The sequence below is a fragment of the Oryctolagus cuniculus genome, chromosome 14, assembly GCF_964237555.1.
Source record: "Oryctolagus cuniculus chromosome 14, mOryCun1.1, whole genome shotgun sequence".
Lineage (NCBI taxonomy): Eukaryota > Metazoa > Chordata > Mammalia > Lagomorpha > Leporidae > Oryctolagus > Oryctolagus cuniculus.
The window spans coordinates 93,261,673-93,277,330 of record NC_091445.1 but is presented as its reverse complement, the minus strand read 5'-3'; the positions used below and the strand labels follow the sequence as shown (position 1 = coordinate 93,277,330).

Sequence of the window (15,658 nt, the reverse complement as noted above, 5' to 3'; positions counted from 1 at the left end):
TGTTAGATATTCTAGGACAGTTGAGATTCAAGTGAAGGGGAAGTCAAACTGATTTCTGGATAGAAGAAGTGAGAAAATGTGGGATTTCAAGAGCTGGAGTCCAGCTTATAACCCTTTGAATCTGGTCTGTTGCTATGACTAGCAAGAATTTTTGCTATGACTTCAAGGTCAGGTCCCACGAAGCCTTGCAGCTTTGGTGTGGGTCTCTTGAAATATTTGCTCATGGAACCCAGCTGCCCTCTCTGAGGAAGCTCAAACTAGCCACCAGTAAAGGCCATACACAAAGAGAGACACCCAGCTAGACACCGTCTTTCTGGCCAGAGGAGGTGATGGGATAGACAGGTGAGTGGAAGCCCAGGTGAGCCTTTGGATGATCCTGTTCCAGCTGACCTTTGACTTTCCCTGTGAAAAGACTCCAACTCCAAGGGACAGCCACTCAGTGGAGCTGGGTCCACTCCAAGAACCAGGAATGATAACAGTAATTTATTATTCTCAGTCATTAAATTTTACATTGATTTTTATGCAGCAATAGATCAAAGAAAACAGATGCCAAGCCTACCTACTCATGGTGCTCTTTAGATACAAGGTGGACTGAATAACAGCATCTGTAGTTCTCTCTTGAATTAGCCAACTGCTTTCTTGAATGTGTAGATTGATCAAAAGGCAGTGAATAGCCAAGATAAATTTGAAGAATGAAGTGATCACATAACATATTTTTTAATATTATTATGATGTATAGTATTTGTGCAGTATTAGAAACGTCAATAAAATAGACTCAAGATAATTCAGTGGACTTGAAATAAAACAGACTCAGAAATGCATGAGCACTTACAATCACAAATAACCATCAAGGGTAGATTGGATAAGTAACGTGTGGAGTAATAATGATCAGATGTTAATGAGTGAACAGGAGATTTGACATTGCCACACTCAGCAGTGCAAGTGAGTTTAGGGTGGGCATCGCCCTTCGGGGCAGTGGTTGTATTGTAGCCTGGGTTCTCCAGCATCTTGACATGGGTGGCAGTTACTTGGGCGTGTCTGTTTCCTCCTCCTTCGTTGCGCTGCATACCTGTGCTATGTGCATTTCAACACACATACTACACACTGATAAAAGTGCCTGACATGCAAATATGGGACAAAGTACACGTGGTGTGATAGCCACGTGAGACCAGGAATTCTGTCAGGCGTTTGGCGTTGAGCAGAGCTCCCATCATAGTCAGCTGGCAGGTGCAGGAGCTTGGAGGAAAGACACGTGGGTAGTGCTCTGGAGGTTGCTGGATTCTGCGCTCACCAATAACAGTGCTTTCTGCATCCTGTGACTTCTCTACTTTGTCTCATCCTCTGTCTTTGATAAGGAAAGGGAGAGGAAGGTAATATATACTATTTACTGGCTTTATTCAAGTTGATTTTGAAATCTCAAGGTATACTCAATGTCTGTGTAAATCTCTGTGGTTAATGGAAGACTAATTCCAATTCTTATTTGATGAGCATTTGTTTCCATGGCTCTAAAAATGAGGAATACTTTTGTTATTCTTCTCATTCTTATCACCTGTTATGTCCAAATTCTTCAACTTTGGTGACACAGCACGCATGAGGCAACTTGGGGAACCAGGTGGGGCCATGTCAAAGGCCATGAACTTGGCTCTGGGACTACTGTGGATACTGTCTTCAGTTTCTGGGATCTTCTTTCTTCTCTTTCGTAAATTCAAAGTACATTTCCTAACATGTTTCTTCTTTATGAACACATCTAGAATGACAAACATCTTCCAACAGAAATCCCTGTGTAAGATGTCCCTGATTTAGAAAAGAAGAAGGTATCAAATTAGTATAATTTATCTGCATTTCATCAGAAAGTGTGACTGAAATTGTGACTTTTAAAAATTTTTATAATTGACCGGCACTATGGCTCGATAGGCTAATCCTCCACCTGTGGCGCCGGCACCCCGGATTCTAGTCCTGGTTGGGGCCCAGATTCTGTCCCAGTTGCCCCTCTTCCAGGCCAGCTCTCTGCTGTGGCCCGGGAGTGCAGTGGAGGATGGCCCAAGTGCTTGGGCCCTGCACCCCATGGGAGACCAGGAGAAGCACCTGGCTCCTGGCTTCAGATCAGTGCGGTGCACCAGCCGCAGCAGCCATTGGGGGGTGAACCAATGGAAAAGGAAGACTTTTCTCTCTGTCTCTCTCTCTCACTTACTCTGCCTGTCCAAAAAAGAAAAAAAATTTTTTTTGACAGGCAGAGTGGACAGTGAGAGAGAGAGAGACAGAGAGAAAGGTCTTCCTTTTGCCGTTGGTTCACCCTCCAATGGCCGCCGCGGCCGGTGCACCGCGCTGATCCGATGGCAGGAGCCAGGAGCCAGGTGCTTTTCCTGGTCTCCCATGGGGTGCAGGGCCCAAGCACCTAGGCCATCCTCCACTGCACTCCCTGGCCACAGCAGAGGGCTGGCCTGGAAGAGGGGCAACCGGGACAGAATCCGGCGCCCCGACCGGGACTAGAACCTGGTGTGCCGGCGCCGCTAGGCGGAGGATTAGCCTAGTGAGCCGCGGCGCTGGCCCAAAAAAGAAATTTGTAATAGAGTACATATGAGATCATCTGTGGTCAGTGAGCTGGTTACTAAAACTATGCTTATACAGTTCCTTTTTCTTTGTTTTCTTTGTAACCTAGGGAAACGTGATAGCTATGTTTATTTTTTGGTAAACAATAGAAATTAAAGTTTTTATTCCTTTTTTCCCAATTATACCTATGTGTGGGGTGCCATGCGAAGTTTCACTACATTTATACATTGTGTAAAGTCCAAAAAAGGTAAATATATTTATCCTTTCAAGTGCTTAACAAGAAATTAATATTTTAATAACAAGGTGATTAAGATCTTTTTCTTGGTTTTGTGGAGATTTGGTTTCAGCAGCCTCCTCTGGGCCTGGCTTTACTGTGCTGTTTCCTCTGGAGCACAAGCATTTGTTCCCGCCGGGACTGCACCTCACCAGGAGCTCCAAAGCTTTTGAGAATAACCCTTGGCCGAGCGTTCGTCTCCTCTGAAAGATTTTTGCGTAGAGCTGTAAAATCAGACTGGGGTCCCTAAGACAACAGCCTCGTAGTTCCCAAGGGTCCACATACACATTTTCCAACCAGCTACTAAATGTCTTCCAGTTTGTATCACAAATGCAGTTGATCTGCTATGCCATTCTCGGGCTGACAGGCTCAATAACTGAACTTGGTAGTGAAGGTGGTTTGTGCTGCTTGGTTCTGTGCTCCTGGAGGTTTCCACTATGCTGCATAACTCAGCCAGGCATGGCCGAGCCTCTGCAGGGCTGTCATCTGTGGATTATTCTATGTGTGTACCCAACCCAGGCACCTGGGCTCCCCATGAATGGGATTCACTTATCTGTTTATATCAGTGAAGATATAATTGTGGTTTTTATACGACAGTCCACAAATACTATGCAATAGTACCTTCATATTTATATCCAGTTCCTCTTGCCCATGAGTTATTAAAAAAAAAAAAAAGACTAAGCCAGAGATGCTTAAGGCAAATCCAATGGAATTTGCCTTCCAACATCCAGACTCTACTGTACCTTTTTTTCATGTCACAGGCAATGCCTGTCAGTGTGAGTCTGGGACACAGGGTAGTAACACAGGTTACCTTAGAAAGACAGAACCTTAGACAAAGGTTGAGGTGTGGATATTTCACTTGGAAGGTACAGGGGCAGGGAAATGAAGCAAGGAAAAGGCCGGAAAGACGAGGAAGAGGTGAAGGCGAGGCAAGGGCTGCACAGTCCCACGGCTTCCACGTCAGGATCAGCAGCCAGGAGTGTGGGAGAGTCCCCGTGGAAGAGAAGAAGGTTGCCTGCTCCAACTCTCTCTCCCATTTCCTGTCAGTTACCGTTCTTCATGTGAGCAGAATCCCTCGCATTTCTGAACAGTTATTCGGGCTCTTGACGTGTCCTCCAAAGCCAGAGATCATGATTCATGGTGTGGCCTTGGTTTTATTCAAAGCCAGAGGGCATGACAGAAAGGGGTAGCAACTGGAACCTGAAGAAGCATGCACGTTTGGGTCCTAGTAGACCTGGTTCCTTTTTCAGGACCTGCGGGACCCAGTGCGTGTGTGACTGCCCTGAGTTCGAGCTTGGGTGAGAAGCCTTCTCTGAGAGCAGTTGAGGGAGGCTTTGCTTCCTGCCAAAGCACTTTGCAGATGCTTGCCTCTTCGTTTCACTTTCCACGCGCTTTCCGAAGAGGCCTCATATCTGGAGACTCTGTGTCCGCGTGTGTGTGTCTGTTGACTCTTTTTGCTGGTCTGAAAAGTATTTCAAACATTTCTTCAAGAGATATTGATGTGATTTTTTTCAAAAAAAATTTATTTATTTATTTATTTATTTACTTGATAAGCAGAGAAAGTAGGAGGGAGGAGGCCAGAAGAAAAGAGGGTGGGAGGGAGGAAGGGAGGAAGGGAGGGAAGGAGGGAGAGAGAGAGGGAGAGGGAGGGAGGGAGAAGGAGGAAGGGGGAGGGAGAGGGGAGGGGAGGGGAAGGAGAGGGGAGGGGAGGGGTCTTCCATCCTCTAGTTCACTTCCCAAGTGTCTGCAATGGTGCAGAGGCGCAGTGTTACAATGGTGCAGTTGTGGGGCAGAGGTAGCCAGGCACCAGGAACTCAGTTCAAGTCTCCTCTGGGTGGCAGGAACTCACGTACGTAAGCCGTCACCACTGCCTCCCAGAGCCTGCATTAGCAGGAAGCTGGAGTCAGAAGCAGAGCTGGGGACTGAACCCAGGTCCTTCAGTGTAGTATTGTGAGTGTCCTAACGTGTATCTTAACCACTAGGCTAAATGCCCACCCGCACTGTGCGTATTTTTTTGAAGAGACACTAAGTTCAAGAGAATTTTCTTTATTCAAATGACATATTTAAAAATTCCTTCTTGTGTTTGTGATAGACTTGGTGCATGGTTCAAATCAATAGAAGTATCCTTCTAAATGGGCAATAGAGAGTAACTTCCAGAACTGTGAGGAAAGAGTTAATCAACACAAGAAAGCCCAGCCATCCTATGTCCATAGCAGCTCAGTGCAAAGGACTGTGCATGCTTCTGTCAGAGTCCCTATGCTAGGTTCCTCCTGTTCATGCCAGTGACATCTGTAGGTCACTGAGACCTCGTGACCCAGCCAAGGGCCTGGGGAAACTTCCGGGCAAGCGATGGAGTGACTTCAGCAGAGCTGAGCCAAGCCTCTTGGCTGTGGGATCTGTGTTCCAGCAGATCATCCGCGTTCCTTCCTCCCTTCTGCACCTCCCTGTGTCTCTAGAATGGTTTTTTCCTCTCCAGTCTCTTACATTTCCTTTCATTTGCCCATTTGCCTTCTTTTCTAAAGTTTGATTTATTAACCTAATGGCTTCTCCTCCCCAAGTTGGGATTTCAATTCAGCCTCCTTGGAAATGAATGGGTTTTCTTGACTCTCCTCGTTTGCATGGCAATTCTTTACATACTTTTTATCATTTTTGCCCTACTCTCTTGCTCCTATCATTTCAGGTTGATAATATTATTAACTGAAAAGGTTACTGCAGGGTAGTTCATTAGTAGTTTCCTTTCTTCCCAGTTCAGATGTGAATTAAGACACCAGTGATCAGAAATACAAATATGACTCAACATTGACAATATTATAAATTAAACATTGGCTTTCATGTGTACTGTGCAAAAGCACTAACCCTTCCATGGCCATCTGTTTAAGTGAATGCTCCCTCCTTAGCCTTTTGAGTTTCTGTAACGTTTCTCACTTACTGACTACTGCACACTTAAAAAATTTGTGGCAGCTTCATAAAAACAGAGAAGGGAATGGTGGCTGTGGCGAGGAGAAATGGAGAATTTCTACGAACAGGTGTAAAGTTTCAGTTATGCAAGAGGAAAAAGTTTTCGACATCTGCTGAGCGATACTGTGCCAACAGTTAACAGTATGGCCCTGTGCACTTAAAAATCTGTCAAGGGAGCAGGTCCCACGTTAAGTGCTCTTACGGCAATAATATAAAATCTAAAAGTGAGGACCAGTCTCTGCAGTGTTTGACTCCTCGCACCATTGACTTAGAAACTGTAAGGACAGACCTCAGGACCTTCCATCACAAGCATCTCTGTTCTGCTAAATAGAGAGGGTGGTGTGTGCATGTGTGTGTAGTCTGAGTGTGTGAGTGTGGTTTGTGTGTGTGTGCATGCGTGTGTAGTCTGCATATGTGTGTGTAGTCTGAGTGTGAGTGTGGTTTGTGTGTGTGTGCATGTGTGTATAGTCTGTGTGTGCATGCAGTCTGAGTGTGTGTGTGTGCGTGTGTGTGAATGTGTAGTCTGTGTGTGTGTGAGTATGTGTGTGTGGTCTATGTGTAGTCTGTGAGTGTGTGTGTGGTTTGTGTGTGCATGTGTGTATAGTCTGTGTGTGTGCATGTGTGTGTAGTCTGAGTGTGTGTATGTGAGTGTGTGTGCGTGTGAGTATGTGCGTGTGGTCTATGTGTAGTCTGTGAATGAGTGTGTGTGTAGTCTGTGTGAGTGTGTGTGCATGTGTGTGTAGTTTGTGTGCATGTGTGTGTGTATGTAGTCTCTGTGTGTGTGTATGTGTGTGTGGTCTGTGTGTGTGTGAGTAGCCTGTGTGTGTAGTCTATGTGAGTGTGGGTGCATGTGTGTGTAGTCTGAGTGTGTGTGTAGTCTGTGTGTGTAGTCTGTGAGTGTGTGTGTGAGTGCATGTGTAGTCTGTGTGTGTGTAGTCTGTGTGAGTCTGTGTGTGTGAATGTGAGTGTGTGTGTGTAGTCTGTGTGTGTGTGTGTAGTCTGTGAGCATGTGTGTGTAGTCTGTGAGTGTGTGTGTGAGTGGTCTGTGAGTGTGTGTGTAGTCTGTGTGAGTCTGTGTGTGAATGTGTAGTCTGTGTGTGTAGTGTGTGTGTAGTCTGTGTGTGAATGTGTGTGTAGTCTGAGTGTGTGTAGTCTGTGAGTGTGTTAGTAGTCTGTGTGAGTGTGTGTGTAGTCTGTATGAGTCTGTGTGTGTGTAGTCTTTATGAGTCTGTGTGTGTGTGAATGTGTAGTCTGTGTAGTCTGAGTGTGTGTGTGTAGTCTGTGTGTGTGTAGCCTTGTGAGTGTGTGTGAGTGTGCATGTGTGTGTGGTCTGTATGTATGTGAGTAGTCTGTGTGTGTAGTCTGTGTGAGTGTGTGTGTAGTCTGTGAGTGTGTGTGTGTGTAGCCTGTGTGTGTGTGTGAATGTGTAGTCTGTGTGTGTAGTCTGTGAGTGTGTGAGTAGTCTGAGTGTGTGTGTAGTCTGTATGAGTCTGTGTGTGTGAATGTGTAGTCTGTGTGTGTAGTCTATGAGTGTGTGTGTGTAGTCTGTGTGTGTAGCCTGTGTGAGAGTGTGTGAGTGTGCATGCGTGTGTGTGGTCTGTGTGTAGTCTGTAAGTGTGTGTGTGTGTAGCCTGTGTGAGTGTGTGTGTGAATGTGTAGTCTGTGAGTGTGTGTGTAGTTTGTGTGTGTAGCCTGTGTGAGTGTGTGTGAGTGTGCATGTGTGTGTGTGGTCTGTGTGTGTGTGAGTAGTCTGTGTGTGTAGTCTGTGTGTGTAGCCTGTGTGAGTGTGTGTGTGAGTGTGCATGCGTGTGTGTGGTCTCTGTGTGTGTAGTCTGTGTGTGTGTAGTCTGTGCGAGTGTGTGTGTAGTCTGTGTGTGTGTGTGTGTAGTCTGTGTGTGTAGCCTGTGTGAGTGTGTGTGTGAGTGTGCATGCGTGTGTGTGGTCTGTGTGTGTGTGTGTAGTCTGTGAGTGTGTGGTCTGTGTGAGTGTGTGTGTAGTCTGTGTGTGAGATCACTCTGAGCAGATTCTCAGCCTTCCTCCCTGGTTTTTTTCCTGTCCTCACTTCCTCCTTTCAGTAAAGGCTTGGGAAGCCCCTGCTGCATCCTAGTGTCTGTTCCACGCCCAGAGAATGGAGCGGTGATCAAAACACACAGTGACTTGGTGTCAGGCCTCTCTTTGTGAGTGCCTGGTGTGCTGGCTGGAAGCCCGGCCCCCCTTTCTGTCCTGGGCACAAGGCTTGAGTTCCAGGGCTGTGGTTTAAACCTCATTTAAATTCTGCCAGATCTCAGCTCGATCTACAAAAGAGCTGGAAAGATGAGTTCCTATTATATATTGTTTGTTTTTTCACTGTTACTGTTTTATTATATTATTATTTTAAATTGAATCATTGCATGTATTTAGGGGCACACTGATAATTCAGCACCTGGACACAGTGTGTAGTGATCAAAGCAGGGTGAACTGCAGGTGCGTTTCCCTTTGAATCTGAACACATTCAGCCGTGCCCTGGGAAAGGTTTGTGTGTCTTCTGCAGGCCACGTGGTCTCAGCTGAAAAGTGAATGAGCAGCAGGAAAGCGTGTTTGGAATCAGAGATTTGCATCTGAGTCAGTTTTGAAGTTTTTGAGTTCAATGTGAATATGAATTATACATAAACCTTCATTCATGGTTCTCCCTGACACGTCTCTCTGGCCCTGGTTCACACGCTCCCTGCCTCTGCTGGTGTGAGCTCTGGGGGGAGCTTCAGAGGACTTGCCTCTCACTGCCAGCACCTTGCCTCCAGGGCACAGGACCCTACAGGGGGAGGGAGGATTGCACGGCCAACTGTGTTGGTCTGAGGGGCGAGTTCACTTTGGTGTGACTGTCTGCTGGAGGTAGGAAGAAAGCAGTAGGGCCACTGAGATGGCCAGAGGTGGAAATGCCGTGGCCCCAGGTAGGTGGGTCTCCTGAGGAGAAGCAGACCACAGAGTGGTCCCTGTGGAGACAAAGGGGTGGTTCTTTGCAACCTCTATCTGCCAGCCATCTTTTGTAGGCTTCCTAGGGGCCTTTTGTGAGCTGGGGGTCACCCCCTGAAACTGATCAGCTAGGAATAGGAATATCTCTATCTCAAAGGCCTTAGACTTTTAAATATGTGAACACTCTTTCTGTGTTTTGGATATTAGTTTAATAATTAAGAACACATCTCCTATAAGTATGTAAATATTTTCAGTGAGACTGCCATTTAAACTGGGAATGCCATCTTTTATCATCCACATGTTCTCAATTTCCCTATCTTAACATCTGCCAGCCTTCTCTTTTATGGTTGTTGGGCTTTGTGACTTGCTTGGAAATGCTTGTTCTCACCCAAAGACTGTGAGAAATACATTCTCATTTCTGTCAGAATTAACACACATATTTTATTGTAAGCTCTTCATTTGTATTTGGAGTTTGTTTTTGTGCCTTCTATGAAGCTGAGCTCTAACCTCATCCTTCCCCAAATGGGCCACTGATCATATGAGAACATTTATTAGACAACCCCTTTGTTTTCTGGCTCCACACGCCTCTTGTCACGTCCTAAATGGTCACATGTAAGTATACGTGGGTCTGCGGTGGACTCTGCTCTTTCATGGATGGATTTGTCCATTCCTGCGCCAAAAGCACACATTTTTATGACTGTGGTTTTATAGATTGTATTGTTGTTTAGGAGGATGAATCTCTCTTCCTTGGTTTTGTTCCCCCACTTAACACTTTTTTGCTCATTGTGTGCATTTTTTCATAGACACAGTGATGCGATCTTTTGTTCTACTCAGTGTCCACTGTTCTGTTTATTTCCATTCTGTGGGCTCTCCATGGGGTCCTGCTCTGGGTGAGGGGCTTGTAAACCCCACTTCAGGGTTTCAAGCTCAGCTAGAGGACCTTCCCTGTGTCCCAGGGATAATCAGGGATGGGCTTGTCACCCTCTCAGACCAGGGGTAGGAGGAAGGAGGACTCCAGGGAGGAGCCGGGGATGAAAGTTCCCAGACGTAGTAGAGAGCTGCACCTGCTGAAGAGCTTTTTCCTTTCCAGGGCTGCATTCGACCTTGGAAACTAGGATGGCAATCTTGGTCCTGCCCTTGGAGAACCAGGCTGAAGATGAAGACAACATCTGCAGGAATATACGTGGCAGACCCTCGAGCTGCGGAGAATCCTGACCCTGGTGAAACCCAGCGACCTAAAGCAGTCCCATCACTGGACTTTCAGGTAAACGATCCAGAAAGCACCCCTTCCCCATGAAGTCTCTGGATTACTTTACTCGAAGCTAAGGACATCCTGACAGAAGGACACACACTGCAGTGTTAGTGGTTCACCCCTTCCTGCTGCCAGGGGAGGACAGAGCGATGCAACCAATTAGATATTTTTGAGCCTCGTACTGCTCTGTTTTCGGTCTGGGAAATACTTAGTTGAATGTTTTCATCATAGACGTCAGCACTGATTGGAGCTCCTCTGCCCTGCGGCAGGCCCTGCCTGTGCTGGAGGCCTTTCTGGTGGAGTGAGCTCTCTGCTCCGCGTCCTCCTGGGCCTCAGCCACTGAGATGCTGCATCCTGCCCTCTGCTCCGACACTGGCCCGCCCAGGTGCTGCTGGGAGTCCCTCGAGGAAGGGGTCAAGCAGCCATGCACTTGGAACACTCTGTGCTTTAGCGAGGCGTTGGTGCCTTTTGCATTGAGTCCCTGCTGTTCTGTTTCCTTCTTTAGGTTTTAATGCCACGTGCTCTTTTAATGATGCCTGTAACCTCAGAAAGGTTTTGTCAAACACTGTTAGGGAAGTGCTTGTGTGCGTTTAATGTTTTTCCCTTCCCTGTTGGGAGCAAACAGCTGCTGTTATAAGTAGTGAGGCCACTATAACATGTTTGCAAAGGTTCACACCCCTCTACTCTCAGAAGATAACCCCACACCCACTTAAAGAGAGTGCAAGCCAGAAGCTGTATGTGTACACACACACACGCAATGCCCACATACATGGCTTTTACAACACAGGATGTAAGAAGGAACAGAGATGTCTTCCATAAGCCTGCCACCAAAAGACAGCCATTCTTAACTTTCATATCTCTTATTTCCAAATGCCTATTTTCAAAACACTTCCCACCACATTCGATATTCAAATTGCATCCTGCTTTTTGAAATTGAATTTTTATTTTAATTGACAAATAATTGTTGTGAACATGGGGCCAAATGTGATGTTGCGATAGGTGCATGTGTTGCACAGTGATTACATCCAGTCAATGAGCAGAGCCATCATCTCACCTACACTTTGCATGTAACAGTGCCCTAAGTGCTTCATAGTGCGTCTGCACAGACACGATTTTCCAGGGCCTCAGGACGTGTTCATCGCAGATACCATCAGGAAATAGATTCGGTGGCTTCCAGTGGTGTTCTCATGTATCTAGATTCCTCCTCTGTTCTCAGATGTGCAGGGTCCTCGCTGCTGTAGCCTGTAACCAACCAAGCTAAGATTGCATGGAGAACCTCACTTTGCCACAACCAAATTAAGCTTATTACTTCATGAGTATCACTATAAGCCTACACAGGATTCGCATCCAGTGAAGAATAGGAGCTATGAAAAGGGAATTCTAACATGGCACAGAAAAGTTGTGAACTTTGGGTCCCAAGTGATTGTGCCCTAAATTCAACGAGATTGCCCCAATAGAGGTTAAATTGTGTCCTGGGAGCCCTTGTGTATGGCCTTGTCTCAGTGTTGCTGACTGCTGTGTGTCTGCCTGCAAGAGATAACTTTTTTTTTTTTAATATTTTTTTTAAACTTTTATTTAATGAATATAAATTTCCAAAGTACGACTTATGGATTACAATGGCTTCCCCCCCATAACGTCCTTCCCACCCACAACCCTCCCCTTTCCCACTCCCTCTCCCCTTCCATTCACATCAAGATTCATTTTCGATTACCTTAATATACAGAAGATCAGCTTAGTATACCTTAAGTAAGGATTTCAACAGTTTGCTCCCACACAGAAACATAAAGTGAAAAATAATAGATGATTTTTTTTTAAATGATGATGAAATCAGAGCAGACCTATTGTCATGTTTAATCCCAGTGAGAGTCAAGTTGGGAATTGATAATTTCTTTTTTTTTTTTTTTTACAGAGGATCAGTTTAGTATGCATTAAGTAAGGATTTCAACAGTTTGCACCCGCATAGAAACACAAGGTGAAATATATTGTTTGAGTACTCGTTATAGCATTAAATCTCAATGTACAGCACATTAAGGATAGAGATCCTACGTGAGGAGTAAGTGCACAGTGACTCCTGTTGTTGACTTTACCAATTGACACTCCTGTCTATGGCATCAGTAATCTCCCTATGCTCCAGTCCTGAGTTTCCAAGGCTATGGAAGCCCTCTGAGTTCTCCGACTCTTATCTTGTTTAGACAAGGTCATAGTCAAAGTGGAGGTTCTCTCCTCCCTTCAGAGAAAGGTACCTCCTTCTTTGATGACCTGTTCTTTCCACTGGGATCTCACTCGCAGAGATCTTTTGCCAGAGTGTCTTGGCTTTCCATGCCTGAAATACTCTCATGAGCTTTTCAGCCAGCTCCGAATGCCTTTAGGGCTGATTCTGAGGCCAGAGTGCTATTTAGGACATCTGCCATTCTATGAGTCTGCTGAGTATCTCACTTCCCATGTTGGATCACTCTCCCCTTTATTTACTCCATCGGTTAGCGTTAGCAGGTACTAGACTTGTCTATGTGCTCCCTTTGACTCCCAGTCCCTCCACCATGACCAACTGTGAACTGAAATTGATCACCTGGAACAGTGAGATGGCAGTGGTACATGCCACCTCGATGGGATTGAATTGGAATCCCCTGGTAGGCTTCCAACTCCACCACTTGGGGCAAGTCAGCCTGAGCATGTCCCAAATTATACATCTCTTCCCTCTCCCATTCCCACTCCCATGTTCAACAGGGATCACATTTCAGTTAATTTTCAACACTTAAGAATAACTGTGCATCAATTACAGAACTAAACCAGTCATATTAAGTAGAACAGATAAAAAAACTACTAAGAGGGATAATGTATTAAGTTGTTCATTAACAGTCAGGGCTATGCTGATCAAGCCACCGTTTCCCATAGTGTCCACCTCACTCCAACAGGTTTCCCTCTTGCTGTTCAGTCAGTCGTCACCGATCAGGGAGAACATATGGTATTTGTCCCTTTGGGACTGGCTTATTTCACTCAGCATGATGTGTTCCAGATTCCTCCATTTTGTTGCAAATGACTGGATTTCGTTGTTTCTTACTGCGGTATAGTATTCTAAAGAGTACATATCCCATAATTTCTTTATCCAGTCTATCGTTGATGGGCATTTAGGTTGGTTCCAGGTCTTAGCTATTGTGAATTGAGCTGCAATAAACATTAGGGTACAGACCTCTTTTTTGTTTGCCAATTTAAATTCCTTTGGGTAAATTCCAAGGAGTGGGATGGCTGGGTCGAACGGTAGGGTTATCTTCAGGTTTCTGAGGAATCTCCAGACTGACTTCCATAGTGGCTTGACCAGTTTGCATTCCCACCAACAGTGGGTTAGTGTCCCTTTTTCCCCACATCCTCGCCAGCATCTGTTGTTGGTAGATTTCTGCATGTGAGCCATTCTAACCGGGGTGAGGTGAAACCTCATTGTGGTTTTGATTTGCATTTCCCTGATTGCTAATGACCTTGAACATTTTTTCATGTGCCTGTTGGCCATTTGGATTTCCTCTTTTGAAAAATGTCTATTGAGGTCCTTGGCCCATCTCTTAAGTGGGTTGTTGGTTTTGTTTTTGTGGAGCAAGAGAGAACTTTTATCATAACCTTACCAACCAGGTGGTCGAGGACACAGAAATCCATAATCAAATCCTCTAAACCTGTACTCAGTATGGAGGCAGAGAGTGGGGTGATGCTGCCGCACATAAGGAGTGTAAGGAGCCTGCGGGAGCAGAAGGGGCAGGATTGGGTGGTCCTGAAGGTGCTTCCGAGGGAGCCCGGCCTGCTGACGCCTTCGTTTTGGCTTTCTGGCCCTTGAAATCAAGTGTTTCTAGAACGTCTGAGCTTGATACCAGGAGCATTCCGAAGGGCTCCGACCTACCGACCTCCGTGCCCCTCATCTCCCTCCCTCCTCTACCACTTTGCCTGGGTGAGCTCACAGTCCACGTGTCCTGCTTTCCATGGCCTGACGCGTCCTAAGAGCACCGTACTCATTCCCCTCCCCGGACGGTCTGTGTGCCCTCCCCTCTGCCGTCACACTCATCCTTGCCTTGCCTGGTTGGGGTTTCTGAATGACATAGTGTAGCGTGGGACATGTGAGCTTTGTTTCCACTCCTGGCAACAGCACTGTGCTGGGCAGGCTGTCTGCACTTAACCAGACTCGACAGTGCTTGATTCACCTTTAACATCCCGGCTGCACCAAGCCTGGACTTAGCGTGTGATAAATACAGAACAACGCGCACAGCTGAGCGGCATTGGCCTTTTCTGTAAAAGCGATGACTGCGGTCTGCTGGGAAATATTCTGAAGGTTAATGCCCCAGAGTGCAGGAGAGAAAATGAGCAAAGAATTGCTTCCAGTCAGCTCAGATACATAATGATTTTGTGATGTTTCCTAATTACATTTTTTATTGGAAAGTGTATCTAGATGCTCACATCTCCAAAGGCACAGCCACAGAGAACGGCAGGATTTGGAGACTTCTCGTTGAGGACTCTGTCATTAAACATTTATTTAGCTTCCCAATTTTTTTTAGAAATTCAATTCTTTTATGAAAACAAAGTGATGACAATGTGGTTTAAGATACATATTGTTTAATTAGATCATAATTATGGGAGGAATGATTCCTATCAAGAGTTATTCTTCGTGGTGAAACATTCAAAGTCTTCTCTTTCAACTATTTTGAAGTAAGTGATGTGTTATTAGTGACTGCAGTCACCCAGTGGGACGGCAGGGCTTCACCCTCGAACTCTGACCTGGAGCCCCTAGAGCAGGCTCATCCACTGCCGCACTCCATGGAGCAGTGACGTGTGTGAGGTGAGGGCGGTGCTGTTTCCTGACGTGGTTGTTACGTGCATGCACCATGGAAACATCACGTTGCTCTCCGTCAAGTTGTATCGTTGCTATGTGTCAGTCAAAATCAAAAGAAGACTGACCCCAAGTTCACAGGGGTTCACATTCATATAATCCACACTTAGAGATTTCTGTGATAATAGAATGACAGTATTTAAAAGTAGGTGAGTCAAAAGAGAACAGTATGTTTTTAAAAATGTCACAGAGGCCTTTTCCCTCAACTGGACTTTGTTCCAGGAAGTAAAATTCAAAATACCATATATTTTTTTTTTTATTTTTTTTTTAAACTTTTATTTAATGCATATAAATTTCCAAAGTACGACTTATGGATTACAATGGCTTCCCCCCATACCGTCCCTCCCACCCACAACCCTCCCCTTTCCCACTCCCTCTCCCCTTCCATTCACATCAAGATTCATTTTCGATTACCTTAATATACAGAAGATCAGCTTAGTATACCTTAAGTAAGGATTTCAACAGTTTGCTCCCACACAGAAACATAAAGTGAAAAATAATAGATGATTTTTTTTTAAATGATGATGAAATCAGAGCAGACCTATTGTCATGTTTAATCCCAGTGAGAGTCAAGTTGGGAATTGATAATTTCTTTTTTTTTTTTTTTTTTTTTTTTTTTTTTTACAGAGGATCAGTTTAGTATGCATTAAGTAAGGATTTCAACAGTTTGCACCCCCATAGAAACACAAAGTGAAATATATTGTTTGAGTACTCGTTATAGCATTAAATCTCAATGTACAGCACATTAAGGATAGAGATCCTACATGAGGAGTAAGTGCACAGTGACTCCTGTTGTTGACTTTACCAATTGACA

At 45.3% G+C, this 15,658-nt stretch overlaps 1 protein-coding gene across 1 annotated transcript in view; it reads left to right on the top strand.

Moving 5' to 3' along the window:
- LOC108175626 (uncharacterized) overlaps positions 1-15,658 on the top strand; it is a 127,538-nt gene that overhangs the window by 87,509 nt on the left and 24,371 nt on the right. The window contains exon 2 of the mRNA XM_070056505.1: positions 9,822-9,995. Within this exon, the coding sequence (XP_069912606.1) occupies positions 9,822-9,995 (174 nt within the window). The remainder of the gene's footprint in view (positions 1-9,821; positions 9,996-15,658) is intronic.